The sequence below is a fragment of the Ixodes scapularis genome, unplaced genomic scaffold, assembly GCF_016920785.2.
Source record: "Ixodes scapularis isolate PalLabHiFi unplaced genomic scaffold, ASM1692078v2 PGA_scaffold2__306_contigs__length_199485367, whole genome shotgun sequence".
Classification (NCBI taxonomy): domain Eukaryota; kingdom Metazoa; phylum Arthropoda; class Arachnida; order Ixodida; family Ixodidae; genus Ixodes; species Ixodes scapularis.
Window position 1 is genome coordinate 108,796,671 of NW_024609857.1, and position 9,869 is coordinate 108,806,539.

General features: G+C 47.9%; 1 protein-coding gene across 1 annotated transcript; it reads left to right on the plus strand.

The window, feature by feature from the left end:
- Positions 1–441: 441 nt before the first annotated feature.
- On the plus strand, positions 442–9,157 carry LOC115312179. Its single transcript, XM_029971084.4, has 3 exons — positions 442–651; positions 2,602–2,737; positions 8,733–9,157. The coding sequence occupies exons 1-3, from the start codon at positions 442–444 to the stop codon at positions 9,155–9,157; spliced, it is 771 nt and encodes a 256-aa protein (XP_029826944.2).
- Positions 9,158–9,869: the final 712 nt, after the last annotated feature.

A 9,869-nucleotide genomic window follows, 5' to 3' on the forward strand; every position in this document is an offset into this window, starting at 1 on the left:
CCAGGTTAAATAGCACTACATTTGACGTAAGGATTTTTTTTTTTAATTTTTACCGGTAGAGTTTTTCATTCTCTCAGACACAATATACAACTTAAATGACTCTGCGCAAAAAAAAAAAAAAAAAACATATACTGTTATTTACAATTTGGGTTGCGATTTAGAGATGTATATTGATGTGTTGAGCCAATTTTGAGACAAATAAATTGCTATCTGAAACATTTCGTTGGAGCTTACTTTTAAGGTTACCGTCCTACGGCGGGCATCGTCATGGTGCCAGAATTCGACTTAGTTTCTTCCAGAACGAAAAGGTTTAAACATGCTCGTCTGCATCTGACCTCGTGAGTTCGATGTGCATCGAGGAACGAGGTTTCACAAATAACTTATTATACGAGATATTCACGCCAGTATGGAATTTCCCTTTTGTCCCGTGCAGCAGCTGAGATGGGCACGGGTGACCTGCGACTGATCAAAGTGGATGTCCCGCCAAACGCCCTTTTGGGCGGCAGTGCGAGGTTGCGGTGCCGCTTCAAACTCGGGAACACGCCCCTCTACTCGGTCAAGTGGCACAAAGAAGATCAAGAGTTCTTTCGCTACGTCCCGAGCGATCACCCACCCAAGAGCGTCTTCCCACTGAAAGGGGTTACAGTGAATGTAGGTACCTCCACAATATCTTCGATCACAAATGATGATCAAGTGGCCGCATGTTAGGATCACGTATGATTGAATTGCGTTCTGGAACTGTTAAAAAGCTCCTGAAAATAAAAAAAAAAAAATTTTTGACAGTTTAATTGAAAACACGCGTTTTCAATTAGAGCAATACTGACGGCGCGAGACGCGATTAGACCGTAGTCACCTCCTGTCCACTTGTTTTCTCTCTCGGCATTTCGGGCGCGTGGAGGAGGGGTGGATTGGTATCGCCTTCACGTTGAGGCGGAAAGAGCAAATGCCCCAGATGGTCATTCCGAAATGACCCGTGACGTCATGGACCTTGCACGCAGAATTTCAAATAAATCTCTCGCGGTCATTATTGCTCTGATTTTTTTCTCGCCTAAATTTTTTTTTTATTTGCGTGTCCCAATTAGAGTGCAAAAAACTGCGTGTAATATCAAGGCTCTCCTCCTGCAAAAACAAGCCAAACAAACTTGCCAGTGTAGTTTCTTGGTCTCCTCCTTTTCACCACATGAGAGCGACACCCTGAAATTCTACCAACTGAAGTGCACTAGCTAAATGCGTATTCGGTGGAAGTTTGACTTTCTGTATGCAGGCGCCAATTTTTCCGTACTTCTTTGACAACGCTAAGACACAGCAATAGAACGTGGCAGAAAAATTAACGTAAAGAAGCGGGTTTGTGTAGACACCTCGTTCTTGTAATGTCGTTCCAAACATTCTTTTTTTTTTTCAAACACTTTCAGCACACGAATACATTGTTTTTATTGATCCAACAGGCGACTTACACAATGTACCCTTCTACTTCCCCCCTGCAACGACCAAAGGTTAAAATATTTGTAAGTCGATTACAGAAATGCACGCTGTTGCTGGGCACACTGGGCACTGCATTCTAGCAAATCCGCGGAGCGAACCAGGAAGGAGGGGAGAAGAAGCATTTGCAGCAGTATTTTGACCTCTCGATCAAACCGTCACAAGCGAAGTTGCATTCTGTGAGAAGCGCAGCCGACGCTCACGTTCAATATCGGTCTTGCACGCGCCTTCTCGTCCGCCGCCAACCAGTGTCGACGTTTACGTTCAACTTCGGCTTTCATGACCTTTTTTTCTTCGAATTGTCGCCTAGTTTTGCTCCTTTAACTTTAATTTCTAGCGACATCAGAGTTTCAGCTCAACTTTGGCTTTCTGTGTATTATTTCAAAGCGCAGATTCGTTGGTTGTGATTCTACACTCTAAGAAGAAAAAAAAGGGGTGTAGCCATTACACGCCTTGTCACATTTCATTTCATTTCAACATTTCAGTTCGACATACAGTGCGCTCACGTCGAACTGACGACCCCAACTTGTACGAGAAGCTTGGTGCCGGTGAGATATAATACATTAAACATCTAAAGTACCTATCAAAGACTATAGAAAAAAAAACAGAGGTTTTGCGGTAAGGCCAAGAAAACCCCGATTACTTTTTTTTTTTTTGCAGTCAGTCTTACGTACATTAGCTATTAATAAGTTGCACATCTCGACTATCAAGCCGCTCGAGAAAGTTGGTACCGTCGATTCAACGTCAGTGCGCTTTACGTCCAACTGAAGTTTTGGGGTGTGGCACATGTGACAAGGGATATAGGAACATACTTCTTTTTTTCTTTGTGTATAGCATTTGTTTTTGCTTTACGGCAAAACAAACCCACTCACCACGAGGAAAATGAAAGCGTGAAACACGTCTGATCAAAAATCGCCGAGCGGGGGATCCACACCGACCACCACTGACCCGATGCCATGGCCGAATGCCGCGCCACCACGCTATACAGCGTCAGCGACGGTTGCTACGGTTACGCCGCTCAGTGGCGCGGTTTTTGCTCACGTCTGTTTCCAATCAAGAGTCGTTGAATGAAGCGTTGTCGAATTTATTGTGCGTTGACACTCTAATTTCGTCATTGTGCAGGTTGCTGAAAGTGACGTATACGCGGTGCTCTTGGAAAAACTGACCTTGTCCAGCGGAGGAAGATACCGATGCGAGGTCTCCGGCGATGCTCCTTCCTACGAGCTCGTTACCGGCGAAGGGATCCTCAAAGTCATAGGTAAAGGCCCACTGCTTTCATCTATTTTCGCTTGCAAACTGACTAACGCAGGGCGCGCTTTATTATCACGCTTCCAGCTTCGAAATTCGCTCTGCGGCGTTTTTACGCAGCAATCACATTGTCGGCGAAGCCATAGTATATGGACTCGCCGCATCCTGCATTTCTGAAGCTGCCGGTGTTGACAGCAGAAATTGGGCGATCAAGGCTTGGACGAACGGCATGCCCGCACGTTTAAACAAGCAAGAACACAAATGTAACTTCATACGCACACACGACAAACATAAGCACGCATATCCCCTCTAACCAGAGCTCGCAACTGAAATGTTTCGTGCTTTTGAAAGAGACACTGACCTCACCAGAAACCTTTTTTTTTAACTGTGTATGTGGGTCACAAGATGCACCCCCCCCCCCTTTTCTGACACACACACACAGAAAAAAAAGGGGTTCCTTATATTTACTCGCGAGTCGAAGCGAGCCCTTTCAAACATTTGCGTTTGCTTCGGACCGAGTTGAGCAATAGAGAGTTTTAGTAGATCGTTCCGATACCTCCGATAGCCCCGATAACGATACTATGCATGCAAAAGGGAGGCGGTGGCGGAGTATCGGGTATCGTTATCGGAGTCATGGGAACGATCTACTAAAACTCTCTATTATCTTACAACGAGAGAACAGTAGAGGGCCTGAATCCAGATACGACTCCCCCTTTCTGCCTGCTTTCCTTCTCGCCACGCGAAAACACAGCGCATGTGCATTTTCGGCCAATCTCCGCAGGCTGCTGCTGCCATTAAATTACAAACCCTCCATATGGTTCCCGAGATGCACCCTCTCTTCAATCCAGGCTTTCCATGGAGCAAACACACTCGCGCCATTTGTGAGGTGCCCTTGTACTGAATTTCATTAAAGCGTAGACTTTGCGGTATATTCGAGATCAAACGTGCGTACTATCTATGATAAACGGTCCTTTATAACATTGTCTTTCTCAAGCCAAAAAGTATAATAATAATGATGCGTGAAAAAAAAAAAATATACGAAAATGCCAGAGTTCTACGGCAACCCGATGGGGTGCTCCAGTATGTTATCTCGTCCAGAGCCGTTTATACTGAGAGAGTTTGTCAAATGGGTTGAGCTTGTTCCCTGCTAGAACCAGCGGATTTTACGATAACACAAAATGGCGTTACTTCTTTGTCTTGTTTATTCCTGAAAAATCGCCTAGAGTTCCTATGCGTCAGAACCACACAATGGCGGACGGTAGTAGTCATCCCCCGGTTATCAGACTGAAGGCCAAACTTTCTCAGTATAAACGGCTCTGATCTCGTCTAAAGCCCCTCTTATCATGGGAAAAGTGGCGTCATTCATTGTTGTGGAAATGCTCGAGACACGTGCCGCGCGCCACTTCTGGGAAGAGCATGGCGTCTGAAATTTAGCTCAGTGCTACAGTGTTCTAGAGGGTGTAGTGGCAAGAGCGGCGCCCGCTTACAATGAAGCGCGTGAAGACGGTCGATGTAGATACCGCGAGTGGCGCAGGAGTTCTGTGCCCTAGGAGAATTAATGGCACGTGTGCGATGAACGAAGAAGACGACGAGGGTGACGCGGTACGCTTCTCCGAAATGTAGCACCGTAGAACTTCTTTCGCAGCTATTAAGCCTGCAGCCCAAGTGATAGCGTTGCTGAACGATGTGTCAGTACTGGGAAGGGGGGCGAGTCGATATTAATTCAATAATCTCCCTCAAAACACGCGAATATTTCAAGTAGAGGAAGCACACACTCTAAGGCATTAGTCCAAAGGCAGAACTACAATTTACTACGTTTCACCTTATGTTGTACCGCAGCGAAGGCTAGAAGCGCGAGCTCATAGCGTTGGCAGCTGCTCTTAATTCACGAAAGCTTGTGCCGCCGAGATGTGCCCCAGAGCAAGGAGCTCGCGCTTGTAGCCTTTCCTGCGGTACATCATAAGGTGAAACAGAGTATACAGAACTACATTAGCAGTTGTTTCGCACCGCGAAAAGCTCCAGTCAAACCACAGTAGTAAGCGCCGAACAGCGCTGATGATGGGGCTGACGGGGGCGCGCTCCTAGGGCACAGAACAGCAGCGCCATGGTGTCGTCTACGCGCAAAATCTTCACAAAGCGGCCGCTGCTCTTGCCACTACAACCCCCTCTAGAACACTGTATCAGTGCTGCGCTGTGCCGCCATGATCTTCCCAAGGGCTGCACGTTGCACGTGCATGGTGCATCGATGCACCTTGCTCTACGTTTAGAACATGAAGGGGCTTTAATCTCGTCTAAAGTCCTCGATAAAAATCACGCTTACAAGTACCACCAACCATTGTTGTGGAAACACGGAAGACACGTACCGCGAGCGAGTTATCCGCCGCCATTCGCTTCCAAGGGCCGCTTATTTCAGTGCTGAGCCGCCTTTTGCTTCCAAGGCCGGCTGGAACGTGCGCCTCGTGCACTGGCGCATTTGACGCTACTTGCGAGACAAACGCAAGCACATCGAGGGGCTAGTCTCGTCCACGGTGTAAGATACACTCTTTAGGTGAGGATAGGGTGCCTCAATGTCCTTCTGTTTAGGGTGATGCCACCCTTTGTAGTACCCGATGCCGACAGCACGCGCTCACGGGTAAAATACAAAGAAATCGACGAAAACAAAATGTCGCCATAGCACAGTTAGCGCCACGAGCGCGTGCAGAGAAACGTTCTTTCACGCGCTTCTGAACAGAAAATAAAAATAAAAGTGTGAGACAAAAGGGCCAGATGTCTCCACCCTAAGCAAAGCGCACATGAAGGCACCCTAGGTGAGGACACGACGGGGCTGAACGCGCGGCGCGAGGAATCAGATAGTGTTCGTTCGACGGGCATCCGAAAGGCTGCATTATTCCGCGGCCACTGTGCCCGCGGCTGACAGTGTCGCCGGCGGCCAAACGGCGAAACTGCGTGAGAGCGGAAAAAATTATCTCGTTGTCATGACACCCCGGTACACCGTGGTCTTTCTGGACGAGCGGCAACTTCGCTGGAGCTCGGAGCGTGTGGAGCATGAGGCGGCACGAGCGGTCTTTGCCGTGCCCACGGGTCGACGAGTCATCTGCCGGCGCCGCTTGAAACCATAGTGAGAGAGACAAAGAGGGAGAGTGAAAAGCGAACTTTATCTGCGCTACCGTATCCGCACTGCGCGAGGAGCGCGCTGTCCTCACCTGAAGAGTATTATCTTACACCGTGGTGACCGTGGTCGCGTCGCAAGAGATTTTACAAGCTTTTAAAGGGACGCACAAACCAAATTACGGGGCTCATCTTTTTGCGTCATCGTGATCGGGTTAAAGTACAGGACTTCACCGATACCAATATTTTGCAGGAGGACGCAAGCAAACGTATTTTAAGAGTGCGCGGTACCTCTATTTATTCGACCGTTCAGACACCAGATGGCGCGAGGCTCGTTACGTAGTTGTAGGGAGGCTCTAGTTAGGGTGTTCGCAATTGTTACGTCGGGGATCACAGGATATGGACGCCATTTAATTGATAAATTTTGCCGGGAGTCTACGGGACAGAAGGTCGTTTTATTTCCTAACTCAGGTTAAAGGGCCGGCGCAACGATATTCAATTTGAAGCGGAACGTTTTTTCACTTTACACGAGCTTACTGACACTGGTGGGACACAAGGATACTCGCACGCAACGCCATGCACTGACCAAGAAAATCCTTTGTGGCGCTTTAATTTCGAGGACAAAACCGAGCGTTTTCATTCATTCTCTCCTTCGCAAAACCTGATGATGTAGCTGGTGGGTAGCAGTACCGCCCAGTGACGATATTTGAATGCGGCTCATAGATTGGACGCGAGCATTGCGTGGGCACTCGACTTGGGCTCGTGATAATCTATAGGTCGAGAAGAATTTGGGTAGTGTCCTGTGTCCAATCGCTGCAATGACGACAACAACCGAACCATAACAATGTCTGGAACTCAGCGGGTGTCCTGTGCCTTGCCAACCCTGGCGCATGGCTATGATCAACATTGGCGGCCACGGTGTTGGCGGCATATAATAGGCTCCAGATCACGTGGCCGCTTGGTCTGGCTGTGAGTTGAGGGGGTGAACTCTGCTCGTTTTTCTTTATTTTGTTCTGCGGCTTCGATTGCGTGTGGTGAAAAACTAACGGGTATTTCACGGGTCATTAGCGTCAGGGACCCGTTCTAAGCGGTATTAGTGCAAAATACAAAAATCGTTGCATCGCCCCTTTAAGAGCCCACTAATGTGGTTGAATAATTTACGGAAGATAAAAATGATTATTTTATTATATTCACTAGTTTCGTTCCGATAGCTTAAGTACTTGTTTAACACGAAAAATTGTAAATTCTACCATCTTGGACGTTGCTGCTTTCCTGGCAACCCTGCCTTCTACTCTCGACGTTTGCGATTCCCGGAGCGAGAAGGAAGCGAGAAAGGCTACGCCAAGGCGTTCGTTGCTTGCAATGGGAGGCGAGAGAAGGAGGAAAGGCACATGGGGATACAGAACGGGCGTCTGCTCTCGTGCAGGCAACATTGGCACATCGGCAAACGCTTTCCATGATTTGAGTTGCGCCCACCCTAACTAGAACCTCCCTACCTAATTGAACGCGCGACATCTAAATGGCGCCAATATCGAAGTGTGACAAGGCCCGGCCCCGAGTTATCCGCTGCGCGAAATAAATCCCCCAAACGTGTTGTGTGACGCTGTTGTTGGACGGAGGAAGTTTCTCCCTCTCTCGCGCGCGTTTGGTAAGGCTCCTGTCAGTCAGCTCAGTTGGCATTGCATCGGACGTCAGTGATAATACGCGCGGTGGCCGAGTCAGGCATATCTGCTCTGTGTGATGCAGTGGGTGGCGCTCGTATCTGTTCTGAGGCTTCTGAGGTAGAGTGCCTTCATGCACGTGAGGTGATAGAATGATGACATCTCGGCCTTTTTGGTCTCCATAATTTTTGTTTCTAAGTTTTCGTAGAATGCACGCGTTGGCACGCGCAGTTGCATTTCTCGGCGTGAGCACCTAGCTCTTATGCCCGTGTCCCACTAGAGCGACAGACAGAAACAAAAGACAGCGACAAGCCTCAAACCCATGCAGCATGCTCGCGATGGTACCTTTGGCAGGCGTTTATACTCCGTTTCATCTTATGTTGAACCGCAGACAAGGCTAGAAGCGTGAGCTCATAGCGTTGGGAGCTACTCTTAACGCACGAGAGCTTGTGCCGCCGAAATGTGCCCTACAGCAAGGAGCTCGCGGTATAAGGTGAAACAGGTGAAACAGGGTATAGTCGTTCGGTGCTCGCGAAGTAAGCACGAGCGATTGCAAGCCTGTCAAAGTATGGTCAAAGATACCTTCACGTGCATGATGCTCGTGTTCGAGCATAGCCTCCTTTATTCTACAAAGCCTCTCAAATCTCGAAAGACTCTGGTTTGAGGCTTGTCGCTGTCGTTTGTTTCTGTCTGTCGCTCTAGTGGAACACGGGCATAATGCTTTGGCGCCTGGGGCAAAGACAGAGAAGGGGGGGGGGGGGGGGGGGGGGGGGCAGGTGGTTAATAAATACACAGAAAACGCTTTTCCGCTAAATTTAGCGCGGTAATTGATTTGGTGCAATTAGAAACCAATTCAGGTCGCGTCGACGTCACTGGACGCCGTTATATTACGTGTTAGCACGGCTTGAAACAATGAACTCAATTAATGAAAAATGTGTTCTTCACTCTCGAAACGACTCCTTAACATCTCAACAAATTTAAGGAATCGTGTTTTAAATACAGAGGTTCATATAATATTCAAATTTGGAAGTAATATGCCACTATTTTTAAGTTTCGTGCATTTAATTTTTCCTCGGACGACTTTCTCAAACTGTGCCTCCGAATTTGAGAAGGAAGGTAGTGGGGTAGGAATGTATTCTATTTCATTATTACATCTTGGGGCATTTTAGAAACTGATTTCTGTAAGTTCACTGTACCTTTAATTGTTCAGGTAATCTTCCTCGCGGTTTCTCGCAGCTCTACCCAAAGAAGGTCCGAAGATAAGAAGCATTCGGAAGTATTATGAGGTCGGCGACGCCGTGGACATCAACTGCTACTCCCCCGAGTCCCAGCCTGTGGTCAGCTTCCGTTGGTTCCTCAACGAGGCTCCCGCGGAGCCGCCGATCTTCGAGATCAGCAACCTTGCGACCCTGCACGAGAACGGACTCGAATCCTCCGCCAGCAGACTTCGCTTCATCATCAGAGAGGATCAATTTCTCAACGGATCCGCATCCATAAAATGCGTGGCTGAGGTTCCAGATGTGTACATGAAAGCCAATGAGACGATCATTCGCCGAAGACCCGAAAGCGTCGACGCGAGAAGGCCAACTGAGTCCGCCGATGATGAGTGCCTTTTAAAGATGATTTCAGTCATAAGGAAAGTATGGGCTTCTTATCAATGAAAGTTACTTCCCTCTGACGTTTGGAGCGCAGCAATCAGTGAGCTTTGCCATAGGCCTTGGAGGTCTAATGTGGGACGTGGATAGGTTATTTTAAAATAAACCAAATCTTTCAAACCAGAAAAGGGTAGTCCTGCTCGTATCTGGGTTGAAAAGTGATCATGACATACCAAAATAAAAAAAAAGTTTTTTTTTTTTTTTGTTTTTTTTTTTATTATGAATGTATAATTGTATTATGATTGTTGTTGTTTTAGGGCGCAACTCTTAGGCGCCCATTTCGGGGTTGAGCGGCGCCGGCGTCGGCGTAACCGCGCGTTGCATTACGGGACGTTTCCCCGCGGTGGGAGAGAAAATTTTCCCGCTAAATTTAGCGGAAACATTTTTCCGCTAGGTTTAGCGTGGAAATATTTCTGCTCAAATTAGCGGGAAAATTTTTCCGCTAAATTTAGGGGGAAATGTTTCCGCTAAATTTAGCGGGTTAAGTTTCCCCGCTAAATTTAACGGGGAAATTGACGTCACGTGACCTCAACACCAATTCAGTTTCCGCGCTAAATGTAGCGGGGAAAATGACGCCACGACTTGGTGTCACGTAACCGATAAACAAATTCAGCGGCAGGAGTAGAGGAGGAGGAAAGGAGAAGGAGAAGGGGGAAGGCAAGGAAGAGGAGGGGAGGGTACGGAGGAGGAGGAGGAGGGCCGTACTCTCCCCTCTGTA